This window comes from Atheta coriaria, unplaced genomic scaffold, assembly GCF_025399875.1.
Source record: "Atheta coriaria isolate IRGN ID8LTWV9N9 unplaced genomic scaffold, Caltech_Dcor_3.1 hic_scaffold_8_pilon, whole genome shotgun sequence".
Taxonomy (NCBI): Eukaryota; Metazoa; Arthropoda; class Insecta; order Coleoptera; family Staphylinidae; genus Dalotia; species Dalotia coriaria.
Window position 1 is genome coordinate 3,873,348 of NW_027045450.1, and position 22,245 is coordinate 3,895,592.

Below are 22,245 nucleotides of genomic sequence, written 5' to 3' on the forward strand. Positions count from 1 at the left end.
GCTCTATTTTTGTCTCCGATCGATAGCGCTTATCAACGCGACCGCCGGGAATTTAAGCGCCGGAGAGGGTTGACGCGGCACGAGCAGTGCTCGTCTTATGCTGCAGGTCGTTAGATGCTTTGACGCCTGTTTTTGTGAGCTTGCGCGTCGCTGCGCAGCACGAAGAAAACACTTTCTTTCCTAAGCGCCTATCTAAATATAGGTCGAATATTGGGTTATCTCTACCGGCTCGCGGCGCGTATTTACACATCGCGAGCTATGTGAGCCAGCTGACGTGACTCGAAATATTGTGTAGTCTCGCATTAGCTCGAGCGTGATTAACGCGTGCTTGCAGCAATTCGCGGATCTAAAAAAGGCGCATCGCAAATTGCGAGTATTTTATTACATGCGTGTGTATTGGATAAGAGGATGAGGTAGAATGAGTGGCCAAGTGCGCTCCAGCTAATTGTCGCTGACGAGTCCCCGGGATAACGACGAGACGCGCAGGAGACGTGCGTGTGCGCTGGTGAAGTTCCCACTGCGAGGTGCTGTGAAGGCTTCGGATTCCTGCTGGGCTGGTGCGTTGTGAGAGTGTGGGTGGGTGCGCGCGACGCAGGATTATAAGCACTCCTATGTCGAATTTAGATAGCGGCGGCTGGTGCCAACGGTGTGGCAGTGGCGGCGCAAGCGAGACGGCGGCTTGAATTTTCTATTTCGGTAAATGTGCGCGCATCGAGCTCGCACATGGAGGCGCTGCTGCGAGTCGAACAGCTCGCCATCGCGTCCGATTTCCCATCCCTTTTTACGCATCTCCGCCGCAGTGTCCACAGCGAGTGCCACGGCGTCTGACATAGCGCCGCGACGGATCGTACGCGAGATGCACTCGGTCGCAACGCATCTTTCGCGCGCGTAGTGTTCGTCCTGTACGAGACGCGTGGAATGAAAGCCGTCAGGGCCGCGCTGTATTGTGGAGCGCGTACGTCCTGCGGCGGTATATAGGTGGGTGATGGCCGTGGACTTTGCTGGGCGCGTGTGAACGAGTGCGAACATTCCTCCGCAAAGTATGGCCTCGGTCGCCGCTTGGCTGCCATTTGCCCGGGCGGCGGCCATCGGCTGGGTGCCCATCGCTACCCATCCGCTCCCGCCGCCCCCGGTGCCCAAGGATCGCCGAAAGACTGACGATGAGAAGATGCTCATTAATGTCTCGGGGCGGCGATTTGAAACTTGGCGGAACACGTTGGAAAAATATCCAGATACCCTTCTGGGATCAAATGAACGCGAGTTTTTCTACGATGAAGAGATCAAAGAATATTTTTTCGACCGCGATCCGGACATTTTCCGCCACATTCTCAATTATTATCGCACAGGTAAGCTGCACTACCCGAAACACGAGTGTCTCACCAGCTACGATGAAGAATTGGCATTCTTCGGCATCCTGCCGGACGTCATCGGCGACTGCTGCTACGAGGACTACAGAGATCGTAAACGTGAGAATGCCGAGCGACTCATGGACGACAAACTCTCCGAAAACGGCGAGCACAATCTGCAACAGCTCACGAACATTCGACAGAAAATGTGGCGCGCGTTCGAGAATCCGCATACATCCACAGCGGCACTCGTGTTCTACTATGTGACGGGTTTCTTCATTGCGGTGTCAGTGATGGCCAACGTGGTCGAGACGGTGCCGTGCGGCACGCGGCCGGGTCGTGCAGGTGCGCTCCCATGTGGTGAACGCTATAAAATAGTGTTTTTCTGTTTGGACACCGCCTGTGTAATCATCTTCACCATGGAGTATCATCTGCGATTGTTTGCGGCGCCCAGTCGTTATACGTTCGTGAAGAGCGTGATGAGTATCATCGACGTGATCGCGATCATGCCCTATTATATCGGCCTCGGCATTAAAGACAACGACGACGTGTCGGGCGCGTTTGTCACCCTCCGAGTGTTTCGTGTGTTCAGAATCTTCAAGTTTTCGCGTCACTCGCAGGGTCTACGGATCCTCGGTTACACCCTTAAGTCTTGCGCTTCCGAACTTGGCTTCCTCGTGTTCTCGTTAGCCATGGCTATCATCATATTCGCGACGGTCATGTTCTATGCCGAGAAGAACGTCCCGGACACGAACTTCACCTCGATTCCAGCCGCCTTCTGGTATACGATAGTAACGATGACTACATTGGGGTAAGTAGAACAGCTCGTTGCGGCTGCCCGTAATTAACCACCCGTTCGTGTTGCACGTCAGTTACGGCGACATGGTGCCAGCGACCATAGCGGGCAAAATCGTTGGCGGTGTGTGCTCATTGAGCGGGGTGTTGGTGATCGCTCTTCCTGTGCCCGTCATCGTGTCCAACTTCTCGCGCATCTATCATCAGAACCAGCGGGCAGACAAGCGCAAAGCGCAGAGGGTAATGTCACATGCCCTTGTAGCACGCAGTCTCTTTACTCTTGCATTCGTATGCGTTTTATCTTGCTGATTGCAGAAAGCTCGCCTGGCGCGTATCCGAATAGCGAAGGCGTCTTCGGGCGCCGCGTTTGTCAACAAGAAAAAAGCGGCGGAGGCGCGTCTAGCGGCGCAAGAGTCCGGCATCGAGCTGGATGACAACTGTCGTGAAGAGGATATCTTTGAACTGCAACATCATCACCTCCTGCGTTGTTTAGAAAAGACCACAGATCGACAATTCGTGGAACTGGAGGTGCCCTACAATGGGCATCCGAAACGGCCTGGTTCACCATCACCGCTTGCCAGTCCGGCACACTCGGCTGTATCCATCGGACTGCTTCAGTCCTGCTGCGGGAGATGCTGTCCTCGGCGGTACCAGCAGGCTTGTGGCAAGTATATGCCGGCCGCGTCGGCGGCACAAAGTAATCAAACGGGCGGCGGCATGGATGGTACCTATTTAGTGGAGGCGTCTTTCTAGACCACATATCATATCAAGCTGCCTTCCCGTTGGGTTAAGTCCGATGCAAAACCACCAAATACCAAATTCTTATCTAACAAGTCCTTTGCGATCGTCATGCCTCTAGTAATTGGTGTGCTCGACTACTATTATTGCTCTGCCGCATCCGCCTACGTTTGCTATGCAGTATATTATATACTTTAGTAGCCACCACAGGCGTTATGTAGCATTTGATTTTTCTCCGGCCACAATCGATGCGTGAAATCCCTGTAGCCTATATATGATCCGAGAAAAAAATGAAGACGCAACAAAACAAATACCTTGCCGACCAAATATCAAAACCGAAACCAACAGCTCTCACTCACTATTTTTCTACTTTCTCTCACTTCTCTCACCACAGATACCGAAATGAAATCAAAACGTATCAGAGAATTAACAACAGCTTACTTTTAGCAGATAAACATAGAAACTAGTCTCAGTTGTCAGTAGTATGATTTGAGTTCATTTGCGTTTTACTTTCGATGTTGATATCTACATACATTTGGTTGTTTTTCTGTTTTATAATGATATACCACACGTATGACGAGTGATGTACACCATTATCAACTATCCTATGTTCTCGTAGGAGCATGGATAGGAGGTACTCACTAGTTGGTAACACACGGCCACCGTAAAGCTCCGTATTCCATATTCAGATGACACGATTGACACGAACGGGACGATGTCTGTGTGTGTTCGGGGGAAAAGGTCATCGCGTCATCGCGCAACCCTCCCTCGCAATGCCCGGCCGCCGCGGCGAGCTCTCGCACCCCCGCCTCGCATCATGCGGCGCGGGCAAACTGTATTCATCGCAATCGAATCACGAGTACCGCGTAGTAAACGAAACTTTACATGCATGCATGCATACATACGGTATGTTACCGATACATTGATTGCAAGCCACACTTTGCACGCGTCCGACAACAAATTTACTCCCCACATTCAACATTTTCAAGTACGTTGGTGCCTGGTCTCGGGTTATCTTAGCGCAATTAACCCACAGGCTATAATTGGCAGATTGCAAATCGGTAATGTCGTTAACCCCACGACTTCTAATAGCGCCGTCGTAATGTACGGTATGTATGCATAGCGGTGCGATGAGAATGCGTTCGCCATGTCAAGAGTTACATTTTCATCGCATCGAAGAGATGCAGCCGATAAACCAACATGTTTGTATCGTGTTGAAAGGATTTGACGCAGTGATGCAATCGAAGGTTGAATGCCAGACCTTCTTCTTCTTCTTTGGGAAGAATCCAGATATAAAAGCGCACTTATGATGATTGTGGATTTGTACGCCTTGTGATTGTGTCACTGCGAATCGATAGGCTAGATATTGTTACTACATTTTAAATTAAACGAAATAAGATTCATACTGTGGTCGTGGCCGATGCGACCCACTACGAACAACAAAGCAACTTACCAACTAAGAAACTTATTAAGACAACTAAGACAACTTCTCTTCTTTCCAAACATCGATCATGTTTGTATTCAAAACGATACAATTATTTGTAGTGTAAATTGTGATATAGCTGATAACTTAATATACTTACATATATTAACAAATAAGAAATAATGAGAACCAGAACCCTACTACATAAACACGCAAAGACGATCCTGACGAATTAAACACGCCCCAGTTACAAATTACATACGACTTGATTCTGATCCAGTGGCGTAGCTACCATATAACATTTGCAAAACATAACCTCAAATGTCGGAAATTTGAAAATAAGTAATACGTACGTTTGGGCTCAGATTAAACTTGAGTTTTGTACAATTATGCATGCTCAGCGTTTGTTTTTATTCACATTATTTTTATTGCTTCGAAAAAAAAGGTAAAACTTGATTTAGGGTCCTATATGTGTAGCTACGCTGATTTCCACCATCTTTTTACATATTCATTTAAACAACAAGTAGGTATTCCCCTCTATCACAGCGAAAATGGAACTTAAACCATAGAACATTTCTGAAAGTGTAATATAAATTATATAAATGTTTCTAAATTAATTAAAATTACATTAGTTAGTCATACATATACATATATAAATATATAAATATGCAGATAAATACATTCAGAAAATTATATATATATATATATATATACATAGAATTAATGTATGAAATATAAAAACAAGTGAAATTTCGAGACGATTTTGACTTATATCATTGGTCTACTATCACTGTCACATTACCCCTTGAGTTCTTTTCGGAAACAATCTCAACGTATTCAATTGTTTGTAATTGCAGACATAGGCAGGGAACCATGCTCGCATGTTTAGGAAAATGATTAGAATTCTTACAAGTGAAAGGATATTACTAACACACAGGATTATGTTTATAAATTTTTCTAAACATTATGTCCTCGTATGTGAGATTATGTTTAATTTGCAAGCTTGCAGGCTGTTATGTAGGAGCGGGTTTAATTTGAGTGTTTGCAATTTGTAGAAATTTTCTTTGGTTTAATTTGCAAAAATAAATTATGTTGGTGCCATGAAGATTTTTAGGGACAATAAATATTTCCTATATATTCGTGTAATAAGAGAGGGAATTAACTGGACAGTGAATAAAACGACTCGCAATCAAAAACATTGACATATATTTCAATTAGTTTTACTGTGTCGCGATGATCAACTCCAATGATCTTTATGAACGCGTAATAAATGACAACGTTGCATAAATTTTCGATGGTCAATTCAACGGATGTTTTCATCATGAACATTTTGTTGTTGCCAGTTCGGTGTACGGGATATCTCTCTTCGCGTCTACTTCAACTCAGTGGCCCAGCAAATCATTAGAACGATTACCGAGCATTCTTCCTCAAGTAGTTAAACGTAAACTAAGATAAAGACACCAGGTAAACATTGCAAATGTGTAAATTACAAAAGAAAATTCAGGAAGTCATGTAATTGCTAAAACAATTGCATAAACAGCTTTACTCACACACACACCTAGCCACACACACCCCCACCACACACATGAAAGTGAAACACCACAACACTATGCATTGATGCGCATGTAAGGATTGGTTTGCCTATATAAAGATTACCTAAAAAAACGACAAATTAAAGTAATGATAAAATCTCACCACAGAACAAATAAACGTGCGTTTAGAATTAAGATAAAAAAAAACAGAGTCTATATATACATAGATATTTTAAATATAAATGAAACAAATGGAAAATAATATTGTAATTTTGCGTCTCTCCCTAACAGATTTAGATCTTATGTCTTACGATGTCTTATGAACCAGCGCATATTGCGCGTCCCGATTCGTTATTAATGCTCTACATTATGATGCGATTTCAATTCACGATTCGTGCGTTTGTAAAGTATTCGTGACGTTGATTTAACTGTTGTTATGATTAAGCTAAAAGGTCGCAGGTTCGATAACATAGACGAACATAGCAAAATCAGATTAGATCAAAGTAAAAAAACATATAAAAAAGAAATAGCATCAAAACATTAGCGAAGCAGGTTACAATTATCACGTAATACAATAAAAAGCAGTCTTAAAAATAATTCGGCTAATAATAAACACACAAGCGTACAGAAGCAAGAAAACCAGTTTATAAAAACAAATTAACATTAAGTATCTATAGTGAATTATGCATTGCGTAATTATGAATTGTATGAATCGATTATTGAATTATGTAAGTAAGTTATCGATTTAATTCATATTAAATTTATTGTGATTATACTTGTAATGTTAGAGAACTTGTTATCGTTTATTCCTTTGGAAAATATCATTTGAACAAGGGTTTGTTAATAAATAATAAATGATAATAAAAAGAGATTTAAATAATAAATAAATAAATTTACAAAAAATGCAACTGACTTGTTTATACAGCTTTATCAACCTGTGGACAATAATCGTTTATTTTTTGTGTTCTAGTGGTGTAATGACGTGGCAAATGGTGATGGTTTTGCGCTATTAACCGGAATATTTACCTTTGTAAGAGGGGTTGCCTGGATTACTCACACACGCTGATTTACTTTTCAGATCATTGGTTCACCACCGCATGGCTGAAGGCTCGGCAATAATTTAATTATCGCAATTAAGTCTTTTGTTTACTCGTTTGCTCAATATATTTCCGGGGCATAATTTTTCCTGCGTTTTATTGATGAGTTTAAGCAATGATATTAGGTGAGTAGCCTAGGGTCAACCATTTTGACATTTTTATTTTTTATACGAAAACGACAACAAAACATAAAAATAAACAATATTTACTACGGTTAATGATTACAACTCAAGAATTGTACTTTTGAACAATCTATTTCAGCGCAAATCAAAATAATATCAAATAAATCAGTTTTATGAGTGTTTCCTGAATTTCCAAGCTCATCCCATACTAAATCGTAATACATCATAACAATGAAAAATTATTTGTTTGTTCAAGAAGCGCGATTTTATCGATCCGCAGCGCGTTTTCGCGATTTGTTTGGTTTCGATTGAATGCGTCGACGGACGAGATGCGTCTCGTTTCCTACGTCGGCATGCACTTGCTGTAATTTCATTACGGTGCCCGGCCTCAGGCTATGATGCATTTGGCACTTTTATCGAAAGATTTCACATCCGAATGGCATATAAAATTTATATTGCAAACCGGTTGCTACTGAAAATAACCAAACGCACGCATGTTACTACTGCATGTACCAAAATGGGTTTCATGTTAAAAAAAAATCTAAAGGGATGTTTGCGAATTTAACAACTTCCGCAACCATATGCTATATTTAACGTGCAAAAACGAGAAATCATTCTGGCACATTTCTGCATCAGTTTATGACACCTGTGGGATATTTATAGTGGGCACGCTTATAAATTTAATATTATTATATAGTAAGCTAAATATTTGCAAGTGCAATTGCATTAATTGGTGTTTAATCGGTTTTTAAGGACAAGTAAATGAATATGTTACAAGTCACATATTAGATGCATCGTACAAGTAACGCGCAGTTGAAAATATTAAGAATTTTCGTACGCGACGGAACTAACTACACAGCGCATTAGTATACGCAATGTAAACAGAAGCATTAAAAGTTAGACACGAATATACTTGTGCAACGAATTGGCCCATTTGCATTTGAAGTTGCACGCCATATCTTGGAGTAAATCCTAAACGCGGAGGAGTTATAACTGTTTCCATGCTAATGAAGTTTCTTTGCGTTCGAGTGCACTCAACTTGGAATGTAATTTAATATTTTACGCCTTACGATTTGTGAAATGAGTAACAAACGTTAAGAATTGAGAATATGCGTTAATAGGAATTTTCACAAATAATGTGAATATTTATTTTGCCTTAATAAATCATTGTGATATGAAAATTTTTCCAGAACCGTGCAAAAGTACGATTTATAAATTTAAAAATCAAAATAAAATAAAAATTAAATAAAAATCAACTAAAACTTATATATAAAAGACGTTTTTAATTGAAATCAAAATGATTTCCATGTTTTTACGCGATTTTAAAGTTACTTTGGTTTTCTTCTTGCTTTGTTTCATAAACTATGACATTGAATAAATTTATTCGCCCGTATAAGTACAAATGAATGTATAAACCATTCAGGACAATTAAAAACTTCAAGGCTAATAAATAGCCAAGTGTAACATGATATATGAAACTTTAATTAAATGATAAATGGTTGCGGAAATATATATTGTAGTTGCGAAATTAAGTAAACAATTTCTTGCTGTCTTCCTGAATGTCACCAATAAATCTTCACCAATACGACGTGGTAAATCTATGCTAAACTAGGACAAACTTTTCGAAGTATTTCATTGTTTTTGCAGCACTAACTGACCAACTCTTCAGCGGTAAGTTTTTCTAATATCTTAAATATAAATAACAACATGTTTTTATCTTGTCATTTCACACTTTTTGATTAGTTTTCCAAAGCAACGTAGATTGAATTAACGCACTACGTTAATAAATTCTCTGAACAAATAAAATCGTAAACACGTTAGTCATTTTCTTTTCAGAAAATGCATTTCTCATTCATGAAATTACACCGGGCAAAATATGACAGCGCGAACTTAACAGTCCATTAAATATTTGCAGGCTCATCAGTTTTCTGTTTTCAATTTTTCCGAGCTGGTTGAGTAGTTGCGCCTTTTTCGTCAAGTCACACACTTCGAAACTCAATTAACAAGTGAGGCGGTTTATAGACACTTGAGTGAGTCATTGCGATTTATTATGTCTGCAAAATGATGTTTGTTCCTGGATTATTATTCCAAATAGAAATGCGGACGTTTTGTGGCTTCGTTATTCCACATGTGTGGACTTTTACGAGGAACAGTCGCGAAATTTTCCAATTGCATGCGAATGGAAGCTCATTTCATTTTGGATATTCCAATAAAATACAAGAGTTAAATTTATTATTTAGCTATAACTAAATAACTGAATCCGTAACTATAAACTAAACAAATAATTCATTTAAAAATACTTCCAAGCGTTTTCATTAGTTTATATTAAATTGATAATGTAGTTATATTCTTCTTGTATCTTAATAAATATATAATTAACTGTATTGATTTGTGATCGATAGCAATGCGACTTTCAGAATGATTGACACGCGTGATTTTGTGTTAACATACTAAGTTCACACACTCGGCGCAGTGTCTCAGCTGCCACGTTCACAATATGCGCACCGTTCGTTTTACGGTAGGTACACAACATTATGATTTTTCATTTAACGTGTGGCGGCGTCTGTCGATATGAATTTATTTTATGTAAATGCAAATTAATGTTTACATTGTGAGTAAAAAAAATACGTATTATAAAAAGGGATCATTTTTTCATGTAGCATAATTTTAAACTATAATACACAATTTGCTTCTCATTTCTCTAAACATTTTCGATGATTATTTTTGTATTTAGTTTCGGAAAGCGACCTTAGTTTAAACTTACGCACACTATGATTGTACAAAAGTGTTTGCACTGTAAACCCTTCACCTTTACCTATATTTGATCAATAAATAGATATGATTAACTATCAATGTTATCAAAATAAACCTCACAACGCGGAATAAGTATAAAAATAGACCAAGTCGAATGAATGCGGCGAAAAATATAATGGGGACTTCCAACGCCGCTATGCTGTTGACGTCGACACGCGTTACACACCGGGTTATGTGTTACGTTTTATCGAGCGAAGTGTACGACCACCCCCGGCTGATGTGGGACGCAGTGGCGGTAGTGGTGACGGCAAATGATGCCTGCACGATATCGCAGCCATTCGCTACCCAATGTCAAGACTAAGCAATTGCAATCTTTGTTCTACGCCGACAATCAATCGCTGTTTATTAATGTTGATTAATTGCAGTCGTAATTGAAGCAGTCGCTGTCGAAAATTGCATAGTCAACCGTTGAATACTAAAAATGCGCTGAAATGTCACTTTTCAAAGGCACTATTGTCAGCTTTGTAAGCCGCAATTTGAAGTGCGCGATAAGCAATAAATGAATGATGCTTAGCAGTGTGCTGCTGGAGCAGGTGTGAAGTTGTGAAGTCGGGGAGCCAATAAATTGTGTTATTTATTATTTCGGTACACTTTTATCGATTTTGCGTAAACCCACTATCACCCCACGTGGATTATTTATATATCCTCAGCGTGTCGTGTGAAGTTTCTAATAGTTTCAGCTGGTGAGAACAGCAGCGACAGCTTATAAAAAGCGATCTGATTTCAATTGTTTCATGCTGCTGCGCGAATTGTTCTGTTTCGCAGATGTTTATGTGCTCTCACGTTTCTCATGTAATGTTTATTGCTTTAACGATACTTGGCTTTTGTACTTCAAAAATTATTCACTTTATTTCATCTAAAAATATCCAAAGCATTATTGTGATCCAAGAATTGACAACAAAAACAATGGTAATGAAGAAATAAATAAATATATCTTAAATCTTATTATATTTTTTCAGGTTTATGGTAAAGTGTTGAAATTTAAAGCTGGAAATGTGTTATTACAAGATGATGACCGTCCGCATGGAAATTGGTAATATTTATGGCCATTTTTCATAAATTCATGTATGCGTGAATGCATGTTGGGTGTAAAACCACAGCCAGGGCCAGGCGAGCCATTCGATTCGAAAATAATAAACTATCGCCACAAGTATTTCGCCTAGCGATAACAAATTGCGGATCGATGGTTTGAACGTGTGCCAACTTCATTTTTCACCGCCGCACTATCATCAGCCGCCGAGCATGCCCAGGGGCGATTAAAATGGTGAATAGAAAATGCTGCAAACAGAAACCACCGCGTCGCGCCAATCATTAATTGTCTCTCTTTTGTGTTCTCGGTCGGGTCGTACGTGGCATGATCGCAACATCTGTATTGACTAATTCGACGTGCATATTTAATGTGTGCCACAATGACAGGTGTTATCGTGGCTGTTGGCCACCCGCACAACTCGCAACACTTGGACGCCGAATAGGAATGGTAAATAGTAAATATGCTTGACCTCTGCTCTGCTCCTATTTAAAAAATAAAATAAAAAACAGCGTTTCGGCTGAAGTTAACAAACCGCATATTATTTCACGATCATCTCTTTTTGTTTCATTAATTATTTTTATTTTATCAACCTGAGGACTTGAGACATTCTTCAGTGTTTTTTAGCAGTGATAGAACCATATAGATGTCATAAATAAATAAATAATATGAAACTATAATTTATTAATGATATGACATGGCAAACTATGGCAACTATGTGGGTACTGATTAATTTTTAATAATCCAAACATAAGTTTTGTTCTTATGAGCGCGTTTTATCACAACTCAAAGACGAGAGAGTTGAGATCAAAGACTGGATTTAAATTACGATTTTCTGTAAAACTATGCACACTCCATGTTTGGCAAAAATCAGCATAAAGCACATGCATAAAGCAAAAGAACAATACGCGTCTATATTCATCTCGTCACTTTTGTTTGCATTGTTTTGCATACTACTCAAAGTACGTCCTTCGATCGACATTTTTATTTGCACCCGTCTTACGTTCACAACTTTTGCGTGTTACTTTAAGGAGGTCGCTTAGTCGACTCGAGGCGGGTGCACAAAGGCGTAGCGAAACAAAGTTATCGCGGCACCAATTCGTCGAACCTCAAAAGACAAAAAACTTTTATTTTTATTTCGCATTGTTTATATATCACATGCGTCACGATTGGCCAGGCCGGTATATGGAGTCGTTTCTATTGATTGATTTTGCACATTCAAAACGCACGGATTGTATTCATCCGGTAACAGTGCGTTGTGATATTTTTAGTATTGCAATTTGCCGCCTTAATTATATTCGAGTTCGCAACTTGTCGGCAATTGTGATTAGCGTTTGTTTTCGCGTTTTGTGTTGGTTTCCAGATTTCGCCCTTCGGGCGATGTGTCTTTGTTCTTTTGGACGTAACATCATTGTTTCGACGCTTTCGTGCCTTCAACGTGCGGAATAATCAATACCATGTTGCAATGTATAATAGAAAATAAAACAATACCTACAATCAATTCAGAATGATGTGTCATTGAAAATATAAGAAGTAAAAATAAAGTATAACAAAATATTTTGCATAAAAACATCTTTTTTGGAACGTACTGGGTCAACATTATATACCAGTATAATGAATTATAAACTAATCCGAAAATATTGATTGAAATCGCACGACGCCCACTATTTCTCAGAATAATTGCTGGTGTTTGTAGTATTTATTACGATGATAAAAACAATCAAGCTCTATCACTCTCACTTGACTATTCAATTTATTAATCATGTATAAGTATAACTTATGTATTATGTACCACATCAGCAAAATGTAGTTTTATTAATAATTCAGGTATGCTATATTTATTAAGTCAAGGTGAACACTTCTTGAATATCAACCAGAAAGATGTGTAGCGAGTTTGGTCTTAAATTGTTAACGCGTTAATATCATCTTCTGCAAGTGTCATAAACAGTTAGCCAATTAGAAATTGTCGTAAAGTCATAATGTACGAGTTCTCCAGAACCCGAAATTGGCGTACTACTGGCAATCAATACGATGCGGAGTTGTCCAAAATGGTAGACGGAGCAAATCTATGGTTACAATTGTAAAGTACTCGTACATATATCGAGATTGCAAAACTCTTATTCACACCATTATCTACGAGAAGAAACTGCACTACGCACTCTCCATTGTGTTGTTCGACCAAAGTAAACCAACAAATCGATTGTGGTGTAGATTTATGAGCACATCGAGATATTTTCGGAACATGCGAAACGATCGCGCACGTCTATAAAGCCAGTTTTGCATAGTTTTTATTCGAAAAAATTGAACATTGTTATTTAATTTGTGATATTGGAATTTTGAACGCGGTTTTTCTTTGATATCATATATGCTCACATTCTTAAAGTAAATATTTAGCCTATTGCTAAATATAGGTTGCACTTGAACTGTAGTAAATCTAGTCGTCCTACAATATTTATCTTGAGAAGTTTACATGACTTGACCTACCATAGCAGTTGGTCTAAGTGAAATGTTACAAAACTGACAACCTTATTAGTACATAACAACGAAAAATAATCTAATATATGATAAGAACTGAGGTGTTCCAGAAGTGGGTGGAAAGGTGTTTGTCATCAATCTAAAAAAGCACTTCTGATATATCTCCGTGGATGTTTTTTAATCTATTGTACGGATATGTGAATTTAAACAAACCCTAAATAAACATCGCACCCAAAAACAAATCGTTACTTTCTGCTTAGCATGGTTTAGCTATGTTTGTCCCGAAAAATAAACTAAACCGTGCGTGTTCAGTTTCGGGACCGCAGATTTACATTTGCAAGATTAATCGGTTACGATTCGTTCAGACGCGCGTAGTGCGTGATGTGCAATTACAAATCATAAATCTCTCAATACCTAGCATTGTTTTGCACTCAAAAAGTTATTGGCAACAAGTTTATATTTGACTCTGAGCATCGCAGAACCATAACATTGACTGGTTTAATAAAATCATTCGTATGTAAATTAAAAGAACTTGTTTTTCTTTTTATTTTTGTAAATAATATAGATATGATATGTGTGGATGTAACGAAGGAATGAAGCTTGGCTACATTTCAAATTTTAATAACATTACTCATTTAGTCACCCGGGTCACACCCGAAATACATACGAGTAAATCTACATATTTGTGCACATAGAGTAGTAATGAAAACAAATGATCATAGTAGTAATGATGGCCGCATTTCAAAAACTTAACTTCCAGAATATTCTCAATTACAGTCGCGGAGACAACTAAAATATTGAATTCTTAAAATGATAAATTATTTATAAAATGTTTCTTATGAACCACTTAATATTATTAAAATAAGAGGGAAACTTAAAAATCAAAAAAATCCATTTTTTCTTGTTTCGATGTAGCAAAATCCAAGAACCCTGTTAAAAAATAAAGAATAGTAATAAATAACTGAACTAATTAATTAATAGTACTTGCCATGTTCTGTCGTGTCGTCTTTATCACTTTCGGAGTTGGTTTCATTATCACCAAACTGTCCAAACGCAAAATTATCAGATAAAAAGAAGTCCGACTGTAGTTCTCCCTATGTATATGTACAAAATATATAAAATGTGAATTAGGTGCATGAATTATTCAATTATTTACCGAATTTTGAAATGTATACGCATCGCCATCAAAATCAGTTGTTGAAGCAGGTTTGATTGGTTCCCGCACCATAGACTTAGATTTTTTTGCAAAAGAGGATGAAATTGGCAGTGTATCACTTTTGCGCTTATTTTCCAACATATACTTATTCCCAGCAGACATAGAAACATCAAGATTTTGCAAAACTGTTACTTTTGGAGCAGTTGGAGGTGGGACAATTGGAATTTTAAACTTTTCCTCTGTGTGATTCACAATAGTTTCTAAAGAAAAAGATTTAAACATTACTCAATGGCATAAAACGTATAAAGAGGACCTACTGTTGCAAACATTATTTTGGTTGGTGATCGTTTCGTTCAGTTCCGCTGCGAAATCTCCTGCTAATAAATTTTTATCATAAATATTTATATCCACCTTTGTTTGATCCAATTTTCCAAGTTTCTAAATTTACCTGTATTTATTGTGTCTGTATTCACTGAATACGCCATTACTTCATCTTCTTCAACCGTGCTTGTTGTAATACTTTGGTCTTCAGTTAAAAGAGTGTTCACTGTAAAATAATCGTTGTTAATTTAATTACACACCTTATTAAAGCAATAAAAATGTACTTAATTCTTCAGTGGCTCTTTTATATTCAATGCAGGATTCGTCATGTTCCTTCTTCAAAGCTTGCAACTTTTGCAACTGCACAGTGCGCATTACAAGTTCCAGCACTTGTTTATTCCTTTCCATTGTTTTTGATTCTTCAGTTTTTATTACTTCATTCTCCAATGCTGTATAATCAGCTTGCAATTGAGCAATATCTGCTTGTAATTGCAGATTATGATCTTTAAGCGCCCGATATTTTGGATATTCGGGTTGCAGCGCAAGTAAATCTTCCTCCATTTGGACAATATTTTCAGTTTCATTTTTTACAATAGTTAGATGTTCTTCTTTTAAAGTTTTCATCGATTGCTCCACTTCTTTGATTTCATTGCTACAGGATTCAGTGCTTTTCTGCAGAAGATCAATATGATTCAAAAGGCGATTCTTTCGCTCTGCTAACTCGGAGATATTGTCAGACAACAATTTGTTTTGCAATTCGACAGTTGCCATCTCTTTTTTAATTAATTCTTTTTCATATTTTAGATTTTCTAGAGATATTTTATATGCTAGAAATTATACATATAATAATAAATAATTTAAAATATAATATAAATATTATATTACCGTTGATAGCTGCCTTTTGTCCAACATAAATAGTTTGCTTTTCAGCAATCGATTTGTTGATTTCTACCCAAGCAGACTGTTCCTTATTCATAGTTGTATCTTAAACAAGTAAGTATAAGCAGTATATAAATGATAATATGAAAATTAACAAACAAGTTCTGAATTTAAGTTTGAGCGGCAAGTATTACAGAGTTCTGCAACTGTTACTTGTCAAAACAGAGCAAGTATCATATGATATAACCTTGAATGTTATCAAAACATTACTCTACACTGAAATAATTTAATTAGGATTCATTTTTATTCGTTGTTGCAATGTGTTGTGCAAAGAAACGTCATCCAACATGTTAGATACTAAGGAAATTTTGGAAAAAAAGTTTAACATTGATACCCACCGTACGTAAACAAAGCATTAACCTTTAAACTAGAAAAAAATTCAGTACTATTTAATTTTGCTGCTTGTTGCTTATATTTCTGCAGGTTTAATTGCCGAAAAACAACTGCAACGATATAGTAGTTTCTTTGAAAAATACAGTGAAGATGTTAACACTTTTAGGAAGAGACTGAAGTATTCATCATGTGTATCTATAAAACCCATTATAGTAAATGTAAGTAAACATCACTATTTAAAAACAAAACTGTGTTTAATCTTGTTGATATTTAGATCATTCCAAAAGAAGAAATATCTCTCTTGAAGTTAGTAACTTCTGATAATAAATTACTTAGTAGAATATTGGTTAGTCTCAGTTCTGTGTGCAATGAAGCCTACTTACTTGTGGCTGAAGCCAAAGAAAACTTCTATTCTGAATTGGTGTATTATGGAGAGTTTGATGATGACAAGGGCCTGGAGAATTTGCCCAACTTGGATAAACTCTTTGAACTCCTGCAAAAATACAACTATTTATTAAACGAACTCAGGATGTCATCATACTTATTCTACAGCAACTATGTGCAATCATTGGCAAAAGATTCTCCAGTGAGAGCAATGTTACATCATTTTCAGTTAGTTAAATATATATTATTATACACAAGGCAAGCATGACTCTTGATGTTTGTTTTCAGGAAATGTTGGATTGTTTAGCTGAACTACTGGTGTGTTTGCTCACACTTGATTCATTATTGCATGCAAATGTGATTGATGATCATTGGAAAGTTTATAAGAGAGCAATTCGGACAATGCTTCACAATTCTCATCATTTCAGTATTGATGTTGATGATATTAGGAACTTAGACAAGAAGATATTGGACTTGGAGGATACTTTACTAACTGGGATGATTATGAAAGTATGTTTTGTATTTTTTTAATACTATATCTGTGTAATGAAATTCATTGATTTAGAGAACAATGGACAAATGCATGGATGAACAACTGTTAATCACTATTAAGAGTTGCAATCTATGCAATGAAATAGTACTGTACATGCAGCAATTGCTGCAAGATCTTGAAAGAGATGATGAGGGTGTCAACTATATGCAGATATGGCTGCAAGTAAATGCACTGTTTGTGTTGCATTATAATCTAAATGGAGCTTATGACAAAAAAATATTCAAACGCATTCTGGAGAGCAACAAGAAGGTGTCGGCTTGTGTTCTATCTGGGAACATAGTATGGCTACCAGAACAGTTCCTTATCAATCACATACCTGCGCTACGTAAAATCATTGACATTAAAACAGCGCACGCGAATCGTGCGGGACAAATCACACAACGTACTCAAAATTTACACAGGGATACAACCGCGATATGTATGCAAGTATGTATAGGTAATCTATTTGTTGGATGTAAATTGACTAATATTTAATTACAGGCGTGTTCTTGGTTTATACTCATAGAAAAAAAGTTGAAGCAAGATACTAGCAAGTTTAAAGTGAAAGATTTGCAAGAATGCAGCGCTTTATTTCTGGATGGAATCAAACTTCTGAAGAAGATTTCAGAGTCTATAAAATGGATCACCAATTTACACGCTGATGAAGGACGACCAATGCCTAAATCAGTACTGTTAAATTTATGCAAAATGGTGGAGATTCTGGTCTCGTATCAGTTTGTTTTCCGACGTAATATTTTACCTATTTCCTATGTTATACCTTTAATATCACAGCAACTCACTCACAAAGCATTGGCGTTTTTGGCGAATATTAAGAAAAGTTATGTCGCCGAGAAAACATACAAACAACAAGAATTAGATGTGCTCTCAGCTTTGGTTGTAGCTGAGAAGGCTTTAAAAGGTCCTACTACTCCCGAACGACTACTTGTAACAAAATTAGCCTTATCTGCAAGTGGTTTACACAGCGAATCATTAACCGAAGTCAGACAAGTCATCCAAAAATTGGAATTCATTTGCCATTTAGTTGAGATTCTGAACCAACTGACAAACTGCTCGTTTCTCTATTGGCATCAAGTGCTCTTCCCCGTTTATTTCAATAAGCTGGCAACCAGCAGGGCTGATTTAACTAGGTCCTATGTAAGTACCCCAGATTTTCTATCTTCTCAACATAATATTTATCTGTAATGAATTTTGTTTTGGCGTAGTTACTTTTGGCAGCGCTTTCGCATTCGACCGATCTAACAGACAACACACGCGAAAACGCCGACAAATACGTCGATAAGAGTCTGGTGGAACCGATGCGTGAATTCATTGAAGCTAATCTGCGCCACCAAACGCATTTACATCTACAACTCAACCCGCTGAATCCATTCCAGACGCCATTACCCCCAAGCTGCAGGAAACTGCTGCCAGTATTATTCTCAGATACGTATGTTAATATGCGCCATGACATCGAACATTATTTGAGTACAATGTTCTACAACCTAACTACTGTTGTGTTGCACGATTGGCGGACATACGGCGAGATGCGTCGGCTCGCTGTGCTTCAGTATGGCCTTAAGACAGTCGAAGATAATTTACCCGTCCAGACATTGGAACAAGGTCTGGACGTACTGGAAATAATGCGTAATATCAACGTGTTTGTCGCTAAGTATATGTACAACTTGAATAATCAGGTCTTCGTCGAGGAATGCAGCAGCAACAAACATCTAAATACGATAAATATTTCGCATGTGGCGAATTCAATACGCACGCACGGTATTGGAATCATGAGCACCACGGTGAATTTTACATATCAGTTTCTACAAAACAAATTCTACACGTTTTCGCAGTTTATGTATGATGAGCAGATCAAGTCACGTCTTTTGAAAGATCTGCGATATTTTAGCGAGCACAAGGTCGATTTGAATCAAATGTATCCGTACTCTAGGGCGGACGCTTTCAATCACGGAATACGCAAGTTGGGTTTGAATGAAAATGGTTTGACGTACTTGGATCTATTTCGCAAGTTGATCACACAAATAGGCAATGCGATGGGATACGTGCGACTCATTCGATCTGGAGGAAAGCGGTGCGTAGCTGATGGCACTTGCTTCCTGCCGGATTTAAAATCTGTGGATGCGTTGAATGAGACCGTCCAGGACGCAGAACTTCCAGAATTGACCAAACAAGCCGCGCAACAGCTCAAGCGCGAAATTAATAATTTGGCGGATAATTTCGAGGAAGCTACCGAGTATTTTAAAGTATATTTAACTAAACTTTAAATGTTTTTCAGATAATGATACAATATTTGTTTGTAGCTTTTGATAAATGCTTTTGCATCGGTGTTTAGGGACCCACAAAACAGTCACTTGCGAAACTTCTACGTCATCATACCGCCTTTAACGATAAACTATGTGGAACACTTGTTGAACTGCAAGGAACGCCTGAATAAGAACAATCGCGATGGTAGTGCGTTCACCGATGATGGGTTTGCGATGGGAATCGCATACATAGTCGAATTACTTGATCAAGGAAGTCAGTTGAATTCACTGCATTGGTTTCAGTCAGTGTGGGCAAAACAAGTTCAGGAACGTAATCAGCTCGAAGCACAGAAAGCTAAGGCGAGCAAAGAAGACAATAAATTGCAGCAGGCATTGTCATTGACCGAAAAACGTATCAAATCTATCGAAACTGTAAGTTGCATTTGTGTTGTTGAAATGGGATGCATAGTTCAATGTTTGTGATATTTATGTTACAGGAATTCAAATTGCTGTATTACAGCTTCAGCAGTGCAAGGATCTTTTTTGAAAAGTAATTATTGATCAAATGTGTGAGAGATATTCTATTTTTATACAAATATATTATCTGTAATATACACAAACATTTAAATGCATATTTTGTTACTGCCTATGAAATATTATACTGTTAATGAGTTAGTACTCTGTTATGTCCAATTGTTAACAAGCTAATATAATAAAATGTTTATGCTTCATATTTCTTGTGAATTATTAATTGATAATTAAGATATGATACTTTTGATCCGCCATTATGCGAAATTGATTGAATATACTATAAATTTACTTACTGAACTTTTTTACTTGCTTATTGCCGTTGCAGCACACAACTAAAACTTTGTCAACAGATAATGTTGCAGAAGTACTTTGAAACAACTCAGTTGAATAACTTCAATAATTTAAAGAAAAACAAAAGTAGGCAAAAGAAAACATTATTTTACAGGCGGCGCCACTTGACAGAGCACTACTACTGCGTAACTCAAATCGATTCAAATATTTCTTGCAATATTGTTGTTTTCTATAAAATTTGTTAATATATGAACTATTTTTAATTATTAAATAATTTTAGTTTTAATAAAATCAGCTTATAAACCGCGTTTTATGCTAAATTTTTAATATGTTTGTGTTTGGACACTGATTTGACTAGCATGAGTTTACCTCAGTGCCGCGGCCATCTTAATCGGTCTCTACTTTGGTAACACGTCGAGTGCACGCCGCAACGATGAGGTAAATTGTGTTTTTGGGCATAAAACGGCGATTTTCTTACAATAAATAACTCAGAAATAATGCTGTCAGTGATCGATCCATGTTGGTTATACAAATTAGTGCGTAATCGTGTTTTAAATTCGCGAAATCAAAGAAATTGATCTAATGTTGCACCACATGGTGTTGTGTTGATCCTCATCGGTATACCTAACCTGAAATTATATACTATTCAAGCAAAAATTGAGTTTGTGTTGTAAGAAAATTGCTATTATACAGTGATCACCTAATGTTTTTATCATGCATCTAAATTAATATCTATTCTTCAGTTCGCTCAAGTTACAGAAGAGGCTCGCAGCCTCTGTTATGCGATGTGGCAAGAAGAAAGTGTGGTTGGATCCTAATGAAATTACCGAAATTTCAAACACCAATTCAAGTAAGTTAATAGATTTCTCCCGTTATTCAGTAATTTATGTTTGAATTTGTAGGACAAAACATCCGTAAGCTTATTAAGGATGGTCTCATCATCAAGAAGCCCGTGGCTGTCCACTCACGCGCTCGTGTCCGCAAAAACACCGAGGCCCGTCGTAAGGGTAGGCATTGTGGTTTTGGTAAGAGGAAGGGTACGGCGAACGCTCGTATGCCTCAGAAGGAACTGTGGGTGCAGCGTATGCGTGTGCTGCGTCGACTCCTTAAGAAATATCGCGTCGCCAAGAAAATCGACAGACACTTGTACCATGCCTTGTACATGAAGGCGAAGGGTAATGTGTTCAAGAACAAGCGTGTCTTGATGGAGTACATTCACAAGAAGAAGGCCGAGAAGGCGCGTACCAAGATGCTGAAGGATCAGGCTGAGGCCAGGCGTCTGAAGGTGAAGGAAGCACGCGTGCGACGCAACGAACGTATTGCCGCCAAGAAGCAAGAGGTATTGCAGAACTACCAGCGCGAAGATGAAGCAGCCGCGGCCGCCGCTAAAAAATAAATTATACATTTAGAGGTTTTTTTCTTAAAAAGGTTCATAAATAAATTATGAAACACCAAATGTATGTTATTTCATGTTTAACCACCCTATAAAAGTACTTAAATACTTTAAATCTAACAAAGATCAAGCTAAATTATCTTTTCATGAGTGAAAAGAGACAAAAATGATTGAATGTTGCCGATTTAAACAGTAATTTTAATAAAATCAGGGATATTGTCGCCATCTTTAGTAAGCTGGGTGAATTCTGAGTGAAAATGGTGAATAATTATGGCTTTAAACAGAAAAAAAAACAAAGTTAATACATTTTTGGATTGTAGGGAGAGTTCAGTCATGGAAAGTCATTTTAAAAACGATTTATTGCATGTAAAAAAACAATTCTCAAGTACTGAATATCAATTCAATATTTTCATAATAAATATTTAGTTTTGCACCCCAAAATAATCAAAAAATCAGTTAAATATAAAAAATGCAATTTTAATTGCTTTAAATTTTTAATTAAAGTAAATTGACTGCATATATTCGTTTAAAATTTAAATGTCGCAACCTAACACAGAATATAAGTAGTTTAAAAGTCTTCAATTTTGATTTCTCAGCAAATAAATGCTGTGAATGCAAATTATGTAATATTTGACTCATGTTTTATTGTCCATCGTAATATTGTCTTAGAAATTCTTCTTTGGCGCGCGCGGTTATCCTCCACGGCAGCTGTTTGGTTATAATCTAGTCGGGGTG

General features: G+C 37.6%; 4 protein-coding genes across 6 annotated transcripts; 3 read left to right on the top strand and 1 right to left on the bottom strand.

Annotated features, from left to right (window-relative positions):
* Positions 1–116: 116 nt before the first annotated feature.
* Positions 117–6,737, top strand: Shal (Potassium voltage-gated channel protein Shal). Of its 2 annotated transcripts, XM_065309102.1 has the most exons (4): positions 117–2,157; positions 2,219–2,381; positions 2,457–2,805; positions 3,499–6,737. In XM_065309102.1, exons 1-4 carry the CDS (start codon positions 1,043–1,045, stop codon positions 3,522–3,524), a joined length of 1,653 nt encoding a protein of 550 aa, XP_065165174.1. In that variant the 5' UTR covers positions 117–1,042; the 3' UTR covers positions 3,525–6,737. The 2 variants fall into 2 exon arrangements, with proteins under 2 accessions (XP_065165174.1, XP_065165173.1); XM_065309101.1 differs by having other exon boundaries at positions 118–2,157; positions 2,457–6,737.
* A 7,237-nt stretch (positions 6,738–13,974) lies between these two features.
* LOC135797216 (uncharacterized) lies at positions 13,975–20,142 on the bottom strand. Of its 2 annotated transcripts, none has more exons than XM_065309450.1 (9): positions 20,120–20,142; positions 16,502–16,611; positions 15,732–15,830; positions 15,131–15,673; positions 14,974–15,072; positions 14,843–14,899; positions 14,526–14,785; positions 14,358–14,463; positions 13,975–14,299 (listed from the first exon to the last, which is right to left on the bottom strand). In XM_065309450.1, the coding sequence occupies exons 3-9, from the start codon at positions 15,820–15,822 to the stop codon at positions 14,244–14,246; spliced, it is 1,212 nt and encodes a 403-aa protein (XP_065165522.1). In that variant the 5' UTR covers positions 15,823–15,830; positions 16,502–16,611; positions 20,120–20,142; the 3' UTR covers positions 13,975–14,243. The 2 variants fall into 2 exon arrangements, with proteins under 2 accessions (XP_065165522.1, XP_065165521.1); XM_065309449.1 differs by having other exon boundaries at positions 14,843–14,902.
* SWIP (strumpellin and WASH-interacting protein) lies at positions 15,938–20,028 on the top strand. Its single transcript, XM_065309448.1, is given in 10 exon segments — positions 15,938–16,124; positions 16,209–16,336; positions 16,393–16,618; positions 16,621–16,730; positions 16,791–17,012; positions 17,068–17,481; positions 17,536–18,189; positions 18,258–19,295; positions 19,353–19,727; positions 19,793–20,028. Coding segments are annotated over 10 exon segments (3,276 nt in total). The 5' UTR covers positions 15,938–16,072; the 3' UTR covers positions 19,850–20,028.
* Positions 20,143–20,394: 252 nt separating the features above from the next.
* Positions 20,395–21,573, top strand: RpL19 (ribosomal protein L19). Its single transcript, XM_065309618.1, has 3 exons — positions 20,395–20,555; positions 20,861–20,967; positions 21,020–21,573. Exons 1-3 carry the CDS (start codon positions 20,551–20,553, stop codon positions 21,511–21,513), a joined length of 606 nt encoding a protein of 201 aa, XP_065165690.1. The 5' UTR covers positions 20,395–20,550; the 3' UTR covers positions 21,514–21,573.
* Positions 21,574–22,245: the final 672 nt, after the last annotated feature.

What these genes read in the sequence shown, in the direction of transcription:
- Shal (XM_065309101.1), top strand. Translation starts at nt 1,043, where the DNA reads ATGGCCTCGGTCGCCGCTTGGCTGCCATTTGCCCGGGCGGCGGCCATC. An exon ending in GTAACGATGACTACATTGGG is followed by an intron (nt 2,158 to 2,218) that starts GTAAGTAGAACA and finishes GTTGCACGTCAG; the next exon opens with TTACGGCGACATGGTGCCAG. An exon ending in ACAAGCGCAAAGCGCAGAGG is followed by an intron (nt 2,382 to 2,456) that starts GTAATGTCACAT and finishes TGCTGATTGCAG; the next exon opens with AAAGCTCGCCTGGCGCGTAT.
- LOC135797216 (XM_065309449.1), bottom strand. Translation starts at nt 15,822, where the DNA reads ATGAATAAGGAACAGTCTGCTTGGGTAGAAATCAACAAATCGATTGCT. An exon ending in AAGAGCCACTGAAGAATTAA is followed by an intron (nt 15,073 to 15,130) that starts GTACATTTTTAT and finishes ATTATTTTACAG; the next exon opens with TGAACACTCTTTTAACTGAA. An exon ending in CGTATACATTTCAAAATTCG is followed by an intron (nt 14,464 to 14,525) that starts GTAAATAATTGA and finishes ACATATACATAG; the next exon opens with GGAGAACTACAGTCGGACTT.
- RpL19 (XM_065309618.1), top strand. An exon ending in AATTTCAAACACCAATTCAA is followed by an intron (nt 20,968 to 21,019) that starts GTAAGTTAATAG and finishes TTGAATTTGTAG; the next exon opens with GACAAAACATCCGTAAGCTT.